Genomic DNA, 14,195 nt, shown 5'->3' with positions numbered 1-14,195 from the left:
GTTTATCACGTGTAGGACTGTACAGTTGCGATGCTAAATTATAGAAAACGACCTAATGTTTAAAACAGTCAACTGCCGTCGTGTGTGTTGAGTTATCGTTTGTCATTGATAAGTATTGTATATTGCTCAACTCTTATAAAACTAGTACTGAGTCAGTTCACTGTATACAACCACTGGCGCCAAATACGTATCGTATTTTAAAACAAACGTTATAGTGTGAGGAGGAATCTTATAAGACTTTTTATATCTCATTCATGTACATTCTTCCTTAACAATTATGGTTTTGATATTTCAATTTGTAAATTTATGGCCTTCAAATTAATCAAACTCTATCGATTTATGCGTACATGACAAAAAACTTACAATTTCTAAGAAACTGGAATAAAGGATTTGAATGAAACTGCAATAATTTATGTGTTTGACTGTACACATGTTACTGTTATAGAAAACCAAATATGTCTAACATTATACGAACAACAGTTATCAGTTTTATCACGATAAACATCAGTACACTCATCAATTTCTCTGATACAGAACTGACATTCAAAACCAACTTAACACTCGGCTGTAATATCGTTTCTGTATTTCAGAAAAAAAATCTTTAAATCATCTCACAAAAAAACCCATATTTTATTAAACATGTACCGCATAAATCAATCATTTATACAATATATAGGTCACCAACTTTCTATTTAAGACATTTAATAAACATTTTTATGAAATACAGGATCGAAATTTCATCTGGAATAATTGAGCTAACCTTGGCATCTATCTCACTTCCAGCCTGTGAACTGTTGAAATTGCTTTCAAATGATCAAACGATTTTTTTTATGGTACATTGCACCCAAACGTTGAGTTGAGTATTGTTATATAAGTATAGGTAGATATATCTATGTACAGATAAAAATTATTATATATTCTGCTAGGCCTATATACAACCCTGCTCAGCGTCTCTACTACATGGCAACACATTTCTATTAGATGTATTATAATAAAATAGTTAAGTATGATATATTTCTATATTGAAATTACTATCAAAATGTATTTACTTTTGATGGGAACAAGCTGCAATGAAATGACTGATTTAATAGATGATCTCTATATTCTTTATTCCATAAATGCATTTATAAATAGTGACTAGAACGTTTGTACATGTTACGTAAATATGGTTTAATATGATTTATATACTATGAAATTCAAATTGAACACGACTAGGGCATCACAATTTGACTGAATTGTTACAAATGGTATTATCTATGATCTATTTATATATTGCACATTCTCGACATAAAAAACGAAAACGTTTACAAGAACAAGTATGAAATTTCTTTTTTCATTCGGACGCATCCATGACTCAAGTCCTCTTTCAGGGAGACACGAACCATATACTGAACACCATGAAAACAGTCAACAAGGATTTATTTATAAATCTGATGAAATCAAATCTGTCTCTAATAGGTAGCGCCAATGTGTTTTTTAATTGGGTTTGGGTGATGGAGGAAAGCCGGAGACCCTGGAGAGAAAAATCACAGACCTCCGGCAAGTACCTAGCGAATGCCACACATAGGCTCGAACCCATGACCCAGAGGTGGAGGATTAGTGATAAAGATAGTAGTCTTGTTAGTGTATAAAAAGGCAGTGGCATTCGATTGTTTTGGATAGTAGTACCGTGTGTTTTATAGTATTTAGAAAAAATAAAAGTATAGATCATTTGACGTGCTGAAGATTCTGATGTTTCTTATCAATGAGTGACATAAGCACTGCCTAATAGAGAGGGTCGATATATCTGATTACCTTTCGGTGGGCAGACAAAGGGGAACACTGTTAACCCTGTGTCGGTATACAGACAGACTGAGGAAAACACTGTTAACCCTGTGTCGGTATACAGACAGACAAAGGGGAACAATGTTAACCCTGTGTCGGTATACAAACAGAGTGAGGGGAACAATGTTAACCCTGTGTCGGTATACAGACAGACAAAGGGGAACACTGTTAACCCTGTGTCGGTATACAAACAGAGTGAGGGGAACAATGTTAACCCTGTGTCGGTATACAGACAGACTGAGGAAAACACTGTTAACCCTGTGTCGGTATACAGACAAAGGGGACACTGTTAACCCTGTGTCGGTATACAGACAAAGGGGAACACTGTTAACCCTGTGTCGGTATACAGACAAAGGGGACACTTTTAACCATGTGTCGGTATACAGACATACTAAGGAGGACACGGTTAACCCATGTGTCGATATACAGACAGACAAAGGGGAACACTGCTAAACCTGTGTCGGAATACAGACAGACTGAGGGGAACAATGTTAACCCTGTGTCGGTATACAGACAGACTAAGGGGAACACTGTTAACCCATGTGTCGATATACAGGCAGACAAAGGGAAACACTGCTAACCCTGTGTCGGTATACAGACAGACTGAGGAGGACACCGTTAACCCTGTGTCGGTATACAGACAGACTAAGGAGGACACTGTACTAAGGGGAACACTGTTAACCCATGTGTCGGTATACAGACAGACTGAGGGGAACACTGCTAACCCTGTGTCGGTATACAGACAGACTGAGGGGAACAATGTTAACACTGTGTCGGTATACAGACATACTAAGGAGGACACCGTTAATCCTGTGTCGGTATACAGACAGACTGAGGGGAACAATGTTAACACTTTGTCGGTATACAGACAGACTGAGGGGGACAATGTTAACCCTGTGTCGGTATACAGACAGACTGAGGGGAACACTGTTAACCCTGTGTCGGTATACAGACATACTAAAGGAACAATGTTAACCCTGTGTCGGTATACAGACAGACTGAGGGTAGCACTGTTAACCCTGTGTCGGTATACAGACAGACTGAGGGGAACACTGTTAACCCTATGTGGGTATACAGACATACTAAGGGGAACACTGTTAACCCTGTGTCGGTATACAGACAAAGGGGAACACTGTTAACCCTGTGTCGGTATACAGACAGACTGAGGGGGACACTTAACCCTGTGTCGGTATACAGACAGACTAAGGAGGACACTGTTAACCCTGTGTCGGTATACAAACAGAGTGCGGGGAACAATGTTAACCCTGTGTCGGTATACAAACAGACAGTGTCAGTATACAGACAGACTAAGGGGACACTGTTAACCCTGTGTCGGTATACAGACAGACTAAGGGGACACTGTTAACCCTGTGTGGGTATACAGACAGACTAAGGGGAACACTGTTAACCCTGTGTCGGTATACAGACAGACTGAGGGGAACACTGTTAACCCTGTGTCGGTATACAGACAGACTAAGGGGACACTGTTAACCCTGTGTCGGTATACAGACAGACTAAGGGGACACTGTTAACCCTGTGTCGGTATACAGACATCACAATATTATACATACTAGTGCGTATACATAAATATATTCTCATATCACAGTTAACGAACATATTCGTTAAAACATATTTAATATGCATGATGTCTGTAAAAATATGATATCAATTACATTTTACTCTTGCTATCAGCAGTTGTTGTCCGTTTCCTTTTCTATATCAGAAGATGAGAGATGCTTCATCAGTGAATTATATGTCATAGATATCAAGGTCGATTTAGAAGCATAAAACTGGTGTTTGTAACGAGCTGTATTTGGTATAATTACTAATAATATGTCTATAATATACCCCATCTCTCACCGTCTGTTATATCACTTGTCTATACCCTACCCTATTGTCTGTTACATTAGGCGTTTATAATACATCCTCGCATCGTTTGTGTTGGTCAGTGTGTAGCAATCAATCCACTCATACCTTGTTCAAACTTATGGTTTTCCGTTACTACAATATATTTTAGCACCGTCAATTTTGTAGTTTGACAGATTCGTGTTTGATCTGCCTTACATCATATGGTCTGTTCACAACACTTTGATTTCTCTTTGCTTTGTAGTAGTGTATGAGCCATCCGACTGGAAAATTTCCTTATAATTGTTCATTTTCTCGATGAAAATGTAACGAAGTGGAATAGGAATTGCAGAGATGGCATCACTCCATGTTCCACACGTGGATAAAGTGTTGTTCTGCTGTTTGCCCATCTTGCTACTGGCTGTAATTCTCTACACTTTCACAGCCATCATCATTGAGCTTTCGTTTGTAGAAAAAGTTTTTGATATACGTCACAATACCAAAAGATCTACCAAAAAGATCTACAATGTGACAATCACGGCAAAAACCGGATGTCTTCATCAAGTGGAAAATTTATTTCTATATAGTTATTAATCGTCTGCTCGCGCTTTCTGCGACAATGCGTTCTACAATTGCACTTCAACATGCGGTCATCACCATTGTCTAAAATCGTCATTGTCTAGAGAGGTCGCAACTTTGACGTCTACACACGTGCACACATGTTCACACGTGTGGTAAGTACGTTGTGTACAAGTACAGTAGCTCTGATGTAGACATATATCACCACTGAGTGACTACACAGCAGATATTACAGTGAAGACTCTTGTTCACCGTGTCAGGAAAATGTCGTCAGCGCGCTAAGTGTTGCATGATACTCCAGAGCTATTTCGTGGCAGAACCTATACTGCTCCTAAAACCAACAAGAAAAATAAGTACATTTTACACAAAGGCAAAAGGACACACAACTTGTCAAAAAAACTGACCGAGGAATTGATTTTAGTTCAAATTATTTCTGAAATGTTATTACTAGGAACAAAATGTAGTTGAATTTCCAGACTAGATCAAACTTAAAACCGTTAAAACCTTATTCCAAGGAAACAATTACTTAAAACTGATCAAAACGTTTCTTTACTACTTTGGGGATTTCGACAGATTCATTTTACAGAATAATCATACAAAAATTCAAAGGTAGAATTAGTGCAAACCTGATGAAGAAGTAAGCTAATGCGTATGAGTTAGAGTGGGTAGTGATTACGTTTACATTTTCAATGAAGTCCATTAGAAGACAACAGTTAAGACCGTAATTGTTCCAACTTACCAGACAGTCAATGATCTGGGTTCTGTTCAAACGCAATTGTTTAATAGCCTGGAAAACATCCACCTCCCGATCAGTTTTCATCCTCTCCAACACACAGCTCGTGGCAACAAATAGCCCACTGCGAGTGGCACCGTCCCTATAAATAGTCGACAAAAATGAGGTAAGTAATCCAGGAATTGTCACCTGACTGTGTAGCGACCAATCCACACCTAAGGTCTTTAAGTCGGACATTGTAACTATAAAATGTCTTACAGAATGATATATCAGAAATAACACGCTTGGCAGATTGAATAATGACAAGAAAACAATTTCTGATTTCTTTAATGTATATTTTCATTACAGAAGTGATAAGAGATTCCCCACCCGCCCCCGAAATCCTTCTCGCGAACAAAGAAATTAGAAACCAAAAAAAGCACACTCGTTTTTTGTTTTTTTTCTTTTGGAAGGTGTGACTGATACTGAAAATGTGTCGTTGGTTCCAAGATACAGAGGCCAGAAGTAGATTCATGAAATCCAATCAGTGCCGTCTGGTAGCGAACACCTGAAGCAACGATTAGGCAAACGACACCGACCCAATCACATACAGCAGAGAACAATTACAATTTCGAGCACTTACAAGTGCAATCAAGCCTCAACTGTCTCAAAAAATCTCGCCAATCGTAAATACTTGCGATACCTTACAACATAAGGTTGGGATTCGGTTATTCAACTGTCAATTACCAAACTTATAAACACTATTACGGTAGGTTTTTTATTTGCGTGATCAACGGTAATCGATCGTCGCAATATAAACACTTCATCTTCCGTTATTATCAGTGATCTTAATGACATCTATATCAAGACTGCTATTGACATGTAAACACAACGTCAGACAACCAGTGATCCTCAGCTTCGCTTCATCAACTCTTTTATTACTTTCCTTACATATACCAGCGTTCAGTAGGGATGATCTTGCTCGGGTTGCAGACGACTAATTTCGGCTAGATCTACACAAAGCGGTTATTTTTCCCTGTTCTCATGGTTGATAACCGAGTCTAATTTCGATTGAGCACAACATCGTCTCGGTACAAACAATAATCAAGGAGAAACGTAATCGACAAGAGGTAATTGGGTGTATGGTAGATTTATGTGGTGTTAATCCATTACAACACACACTTGGTAGCTCTTGATATCCATTTATATCGACGGTATGGACGAATCCCTGTACAAGCTGGGTCACAATGCCATTCATCCGCCAAAGACACCGAATGCTCATATTCATACCGAGGACAATACATTCGGCCATTTGCCAGACAGCATGCACAACTTTCGAGTTAATATGAAATCGATATGAAATTACAAAATAATGGATTAATTCTATCTTTATTCATATAATACTACTCTCCAAACACAACGTCCCATTGCAACATTGATTACATGTAACCAAATTCATTTTTAGAAAATAGCTATGTAATTGAATATGTTCTCAGCTTTTTTGTTACTCATCACAGAAAATATTTATAACATGTATTTGCAAAAGGCTGACCAAAGCGAAAATAGAATTAGAATATCCCAACAAAATTTGACTACTAGTTCTTCCATACAAACAATCTCCAGCTGGTTCTGTGCATTCAAACAGAAAGCTCCAATAAACATTCGGTGAATATTCGTTATAAGAAATTATATAAAACAAATGATAATATTAAAGTGATACAAACAGACAATGGACGTTGACATGGTAATTATACGTACAGACAATGGACGGTGACATGGTAACTATACGTACAGACGGTGAATGGTGACATGGTAATTATACGTACAGACAGTGGATGGTGACATGCTAACTATACGTACAGACAGTGGACGGTGACATGGTAATTATACGTACAGACAGTGGATGGTGACATGGTAATTATACGTACAGACAGTGGATGGTGACATGCTAACTATACGTACAGACAGTGGACGGTGACATGGTAATTATACGTACAGACAGAGGACGTTGACATGGTAACTACACGTACAGACAGTGGACGGTGACATGGTAACTATACGTACAGACAGTGGACGGTGACGTGCTAACTATACGTAGACAGTGGACGGTGACATGCTAACTATACGTACAGACAGTCGACGGTGACATGCTAACTATACGTACAGACAGTGGACGGTGACATGCTAACTATACGTACAGACAGTGGACAGTGACATGGTAACTATACGTGGACGGTGACGTGCTAACTATACGTACAGACAGTGGACGGTGACGTGCTAACTATACGTAGACAGTGGACAGTGACATGCTAACTATACGTACAGACAGTGGACAGTGACATGCTAAATACGTACAGACAGTGGACAGTGACATGGTAACTTTACGTACAGACAGTGAACGGTGACATGCTAACTATACATACAGACAGTGGACGGTGACAGGTCTGCTGCCACTCTGCTTCTGCCATATCTCGACTTGGTCCAGCAATTCGAGAAGAGCAGCTTTCGAGCTTGGAATTACACTCATTTCAGGCCATCGATGGAAGTGAAATTGTCTCACAACTCGAGGTACCTCCTGGGGCTGAAAAGAAATATCACACATTTGGACTTGCACTAAAGTATAATATATATATTTTTCACATTATCAATTTTCATGTGTTATATTTACATTTAACTGTATTATTCATGTTACGAGCAACTGCGACATGCCTTGATCGTGCGTCTACGTTTCAATTATCTCATTTCAAATTTTAGGATGGTAATATTGGCAATATCTGATGAAGACGGAGGTTCGAGTAGCGTATAAGTAAGGTGATTCTCAACATCTTGGAACTTTGATTTCCAATATTCGATAGCATGCACACTCCTGGAACTGTATCTCATCAGGAAACATTTCTTTGGTATCTTGTATGGAGTTATGTATACTGTGTTGGACTCGAGGGAAATCGAGCTTAACACGAACATATTATTTACATTAACTGTATTGACAACGTTGAAAGGGTCGTAACACACTTACACGTATTAGAACCGAGATAAAACCTCATGTACACAGAAGTTGTCGTGAATTATCTTTTAGTTACCATGAAGTGATATACTATGATATGTGATATGTTGGATGACAGAATCATCACCGCAGAAACTGTCAATGTATTATCTGATGAAGAGTGGGTACTTTGATTTTATCTCGTTCACGGTAGAAGAGTGAATTAAGCTGCATCACACAGCCGTTTAACTCCTTTTATGACTCGTCAACGATGCTAATGGCTTAACGTCTCTAAACATACGAGACGACTAAAGAATAATGATCAATAACCGAATGGGGCGGTGTCTAAACCTAAAATTCAATAAATGTGATCATTTTCATTAAATTAACCGCAGTTTTGGAAATGTTTGGGGACAAAAATTTAATCAATACAATTCATAGTAAAAATAAAATGGTATTTTCTTCAAAAGCACGTGTGTAATTTCTGTCTGAACTTTTCAGGGATATCCGTGTAAATCTTTCTTTTGATCATAGTTTGTCCCAGTTTTATTGAATTTGAGGTTTGATTATGATGATGTTGACATGTTAGTATTGTTGCTCTTGGCGTCCTAGGGAACTGCAGTTATGACTAGAAGTGGTTCGTTGTGAGATCTCATAACCTATCTCCCGCTATTTGGAAGAAGGGTGTTCAATAACGTTGATGCAAATAACAGCAAACATTACTTCTTTCATAATCATAATCCAAGATGGCCTCTTCTCTGCCATTTTGTTTTTCTGATCAGATCAAAAATGGAAAGGGCACAACAAGGGGCCAAAGGGAACCTAAATAGGAAATTTGGTAAAGATTCATCTTGTACTTCCCCAGATATGACGATAACAATTTATGACTCAAAATCCAAGATGGTTGCCTTCTCAAATAGGCTATGTACAACTAGGCAATTAGGTTTCAAGAAGGTAAACCTACGAATGAGGTTTGAAAATGATACATTGAACACTTTCTCTGAAAAAGCGATAGTAAACTATTGTTCTCAAAACCAAATCCGCCTATCACCCATTTTTTGTATTTCGGATCAGTCATTATTCTGTCATTATTTTCCGTATAAACATTTGATGGAAAGTATGTTCCGCTTTTCACTGTTGTAAGAGTTGTGATTAATCAAAGACTTCATTCTAAAATTCTAAAACTATCCTGTGTTTAATTACATTGGTACTTACGTTCTGTGTATTTGTGACTGTGAAGTCTCGGACTGTTATACTGGGGTCAGATTTGATCTCAGCAGTTGTCTCCACAATGAACGGTCCGTACTTTTCACCACATGTATCTAACGTCCAGTATTGTTCCATCATCTGCACGTGCAAAAAGTCATTTAAGGAACACTCAATCAATGGTAAAGAAACATATTCAATCAAAGTTTGTATTAAAAACTGACATCAACGTGAATCAATTAACACTGTTTTTATAATTCAATCGATAATTTTAGGTCACTTAAAACAAGATGAATTACAGCATCGTAGCAATACTGACTCTTAGTCATACATCTGTGAAACCAAATGATTGAAAACCTTCTATAGGAAACAAGACTATAGGCTGAGAGAATTTCTAGAATCATGAGGATAGCAAAGTGTCACCTCGTCATGGGGATCCACCTCGTTGAGCATGACGATACAGTAAGAATTGTGATCGTAAATCATCCTCCAGAAATCCACCACGGTGTTGGGCATTGGCATCTGGGTTGCGATGTACGCGTCCTTACGTCGGTAACCCTGCACATACAAACATTCCTTATTTTCATAACAAATTAAGCTTTTAGTTGGCAAGATTAAACAATTATTTAAATTGTGCCATTAAATGATATACATTAAAATCACTAATCTAGACTGACGCTATACAATTTGTATTTATATTTTTGAAAACGGATCGCAATCATATCATTGTTCGAGTATCAAAAACTACATGTACATAAATTTTCTGCTTTCATCTTTTATACTAGACATCGGCAGCAATAAACTGAATCTGTGTATCATTATATCTGAATGTCGGTCAATTTTTCATCACACAATTTGTGACATTTCCGCACGCCAGATCAGATAAAAGGTCTGGTACCTTACAAACTATCACTGAAATAGCTCACAATGGAATGAAATCCTCCATGGCTGTCGATGACGAATATGACATTAGTATCGAATATCTTATATTACCATTTCGTGAGGTCAACCTCATCATTGCTGATATTATCAGGCGCGGGTCGGTATGGTACTTACGTTGAGGAAGGTGGCGTTGATGTAATCGTTGTAATCCTCCACCCGAGTCATCAGATATGGCCGGCATCTGTTCGCTGTAGGGCAGACAATGGCAGGATAATGAAAAAATTCCATAGTACCCACATTAAATATAACATACTACTATAAAACCAGGGAACGGAAAAGGAAATACCGATCCTGGTCATTACTGAGTACGTGCGTGTCGATGTTCAGGTGCTCTACCTCCCTTAATTGCCTGCGCATTTGTTACTGATGATAGGTCTTTTAAAGTAGTGCTCAAACGGAACGGTTAATACGTGTATGTTGAATGTCGAATCAGAAACTATTCCTAAAGACGTCAAAAGACAATACAGTATTGACAGTATCAATATTGGTTAAAAGATATTTCGCTGGCTAATTTCGGATTGATTATCGGAGTTATTCATTTACTCCATGGACTGATGAAGGGAAATTAACTTCGTGCAAATGAAGTGAACTGCGTAGAATTTCTTTCCACTATTTGCACGAGATTTACTTTCTCATCTGTGCATGCAAGCATGAAAATATACATTCAAGCTTTATATTATTCACATTCACCATTTTAAAAATCACGCCATTCGAAAACACTTTTAGTTGACAATTATGTATAATATAGTTTTGCTTTGAAAAATTGTTGCAGTTATCGTACGCATTCGTCACAAAGCAAAAACATAGGATTTCAGTACAGGATTTGGTTATTATGATGTTTGCTAAGATAAGGCATTTTTAATTCTGCTTTTATTTTAAAAGAATGGATTTGTCAGAAGTCGCTTTCTGTAATGAGTATACATTGATTAAAGTGAAAGTTTACGTGTCAATGCGCTTAAACAAGATGATGAGAATTTTGACATAAACATGATTTCAGCTTTTTGGAAGTTTTTAATTTAGTGACACGAGGTGACGATCCGGTCGAAGAGTTTAAAGGTAGGGCCAAGTACATATAGTCTAGACACAGCATTTGATGACGTCTGGTTAATGACTGACCTTTAACACGTCGAATAATATTTTAAAGTCATGCAAAATTTATTTGGCCAATCATGAACATTATTCAATACGGTAACGTATTTTGTGTTCAATCAACTGTCTACAATATACCAGCATTTCCCTATGGCGCATGAAACATCTGTATCTATTGGAACACATGTACACTAAAGTAATATTACAAAACAATACAACATGGTGCCTACTGTCTTCCGCGAGACAAAACAAACCGGAAATATAAATATGAAGTAAACAAGTTAAAAAAATGATACAACCAAAGTGCCTATCCAGTTATTTATCAATAATATTCACTAGTTAATGCATCAACTCTTATTGCACTTATGTTTTAATGAATGACATTACCATAAAGACTGTTCCTCACTTTGGACTTTTTAACGCATATATATGACTTACCTGGTACAATAACTTTACATCTGTTTTTGAATATGTTCTCAGGACGAAGAGCAACTGTCGTTTCGTCCCGCTCCATTGTATTTGTTACTAATTTAAGTACCTACAAAGATATACATCACTTCTATAATGTTATGCAATAAATTGAACTAATTCAATAGTTAAAATGAACTTAAGTGGATAAATTTCAGTGACCTTATACTTCTACTTCCGATCTTTATACAATCTACGCTCTTTGTCTACATATGTAGTACGTATATTGGATAAGGTGATTGTGAAGGTTGTTGTCTTGGTATGTACATGTTGTTGCTTTCTGGGTATTTCCTCAAAATTCGATAAAATTGTATTAACTAACTTGAAACAGTCGAAAGATACCTTTATATAGTAATTAACAGAACGTGCATATTTACCTCGTACTGTTCATCTAGTTTCGTTTTCCCTATACTTTGTTCATATTGCAGCAGTTCTGATAAGGTGTCTGGATATGAATCGAGAGTTATTGTTGTGTCTCCACATATTAAGGCTTCCAGAAGGACATCGTAAACGAACATGTATTGTTCCTGTAAAACAATATTAACACAAGAATTTAACGGTTTTTTCTTCACAAATTTAATGGGTATCATAAATAAATAATTATATAGCAACAGAAACAACGGACCATTATCTATGATACAGGGAAAGCAAGAATCATGCTGCTCTTTGGGACCAAATACCGTCTGTTTATATTCCTCTTGTATTTAAGTATCAGTCGCACTCTCTTTATAAAACGGTCTCCGGGGTGAATTATTCTCAATTGTTACATAAATCCATTTGACAATACGGGCAGTATAATATTTCAATTATCTATATTCATCAAAACGACATGCAATCTCAGTCTCAGAAATCGCAGTCAAATAAAACTGTTTCAAAGAATAAATTGACTACCAGTTTATTGACTACGTGAGATATCTCAATACCACTGGTTTATTGGGCATTGTGGACATACTGCAAGTGTTTGAAATGCACTTGTCATTTTAATCAATATCCCTTCCTTCCTGACTCTAGTGATGACCGTTGTTATAATAATTACGAGTCACGCAAGCATGAAATGAACAGCCTAAGTGATCAGCGAAGCGTGATGCAAACATTACCAGTGTCTGGACCATATTGACCCTCATTGTCCGCATCTGTTGGACAAAATTGTGGACGTCTATAAGGCCTTCATTCTTTGCTTGGTCAAGGTTGACGTCCACCGCGATGTAAGTACCGGTCCGACCAACACCAGCGCTGAAAATAAAGAGGTTTGGATTTGTGTCTTGTGGATCACAAACAATATGTGTTGTCTAGGTAACAAACAGAGCTGAAGGCCAAGCAATACATCTGCGACACTTATTTTTAACTACTTTCCATTTCTTGGAGGTATTTACGTGAATTTAACGCACAATTGTATGTTCTACAGAATCCTTTCATTTATATTCACAATAAAAGCATACTCATTTTGGGAAGGCCAACTAAAAAACAGTATGTGGACAACACAATAACACATTTTCGTAGAAAGCTGTTTTTATGTCCAATTTAGACGTGAGAAAATTACAGTATACCAAAAACACTTTTTTAGATAAATGGAAGCACCTTGAGGCATTATCAGCCTTTTTACAGAAGCCCTTGTTAGCTCCTATCCACTACCGAGTTTGTTACAATCACAGATGCCGTTATTGCCTCCGGCAAGATGGATTAGCCATTCCTTCAGATCGCTTGTGCAAGAATGCACATGGTGTCGACTAACACGTGCTAGACCAAATTCGGAAATGGAGGTTCATAATGGAAAAGGACGGGGCAATATTCTCTTTGCATTTAATGAATACATTTACATGGGGCAACGGTGCCTAGTTCGTGTGATTGCACTTGATTGCATCAAACATTTTATTGGCGGAAATGGAAGGGAACAATGATCTATGAAATCCCTCATAATTCATACAATGTATTCTCACAGCGTGAAGTTAAAACGTGTCCAGCATGTTTTGGCCTTCTGTCTTTGATATTACGTTTTTATTTATCGGTTGAAGTGGACGAAGTCTAGCCCGGCAGCGAATCCAACGCAGCATAACCGTTCCATTGTACTAGCCACTTAAGGTGTTAAAAAGTGATTATCTGACTGAACGCGTCAACAATGGATAGCCACACCTCTAAGAGGGTGACTAGTGAGGAATGGAGCTGACGTATCGATTACTGAAACATAAAAGGCCGGTGTCCAAGATATCAGGTGGAACAACAACATAGTATTGAAACTTTATAGATCAGCCGTTAAGGACTTCACGGTGAGTCAGCATCGAGGCTACCCAGAAGGTGTTTTATTATCAGCTTGATCACGTTTGATTACATTATCAGATACTAAAACACAACCAGAACGTGTACAGAAGAGGTGATGTGTTACCAGCTGTAATCATGAAGGCAAAAATACACATATTATGTACAATTATCTTAATACTATTCGCATCAATTTCAAAATCAGAGCAAAATCAATACAAATTACTGTCATGGTGAATATACAATATACCACAAGTTACAAAAGACAGTAATATAAGACTACAATGGTTCCGT

The 14,195-nt window shown here is 37.6% G+C and overlaps 1 protein-coding gene across 1 annotated transcript in view; it reads right to left on the bottom strand.

The window, feature by feature from the left end:
- Window positions 1-3,140: 3,140 nt before the first annotated feature.
- Window positions 3,141-14,195, bottom strand: part of LOC132550290 (receptor-type tyrosine-protein phosphatase S-like) — a 93,924-nt gene continuing 82,869 nt past the window's right edge. The window contains exons 26-34 of the mRNA XM_060214336.1: window positions 12,746-12,881; window positions 12,026-12,175; window positions 11,619-11,718; window positions 10,206-10,279; window positions 9,573-9,707; window positions 9,159-9,290; window positions 7,384-7,541; window positions 4,988-5,123; window positions 3,141-4,579 (exon numbers count right to left, since the gene is read on the bottom strand). Coding sequence (XP_060070319.1) covers window positions 4,505-4,579; window positions 4,988-5,123; window positions 7,384-7,541; window positions 9,159-9,290; window positions 9,573-9,707; window positions 10,206-10,279; window positions 11,619-11,718; window positions 12,026-12,175; window positions 12,746-12,881 — 1,096 coding nt within the window. The 3' untranslated portion in view covers window positions 3,141-4,504. The remainder of the gene's footprint in view (window positions 4,580-4,987; window positions 5,124-7,383; window positions 7,542-9,158; window positions 9,291-9,572; window positions 9,708-10,205; window positions 10,280-11,618; window positions 11,719-12,025; window positions 12,176-12,745; window positions 12,882-14,195) is intronic.

This window comes from Ylistrum balloti, unplaced genomic scaffold, assembly GCF_031769215.1.
Source record: "Ylistrum balloti isolate Yb309-2 unplaced genomic scaffold, AGI_CSIRO_Ybal_v1 Utg370118, whole genome shotgun sequence".
Classification (NCBI taxonomy): Eukaryota; Metazoa; Mollusca; class Bivalvia; order Pectinida; family Pectinidae; genus Ylistrum; species Ylistrum balloti.
This window is presented reverse-complemented; position numbering and strand designations above follow the sequence as displayed.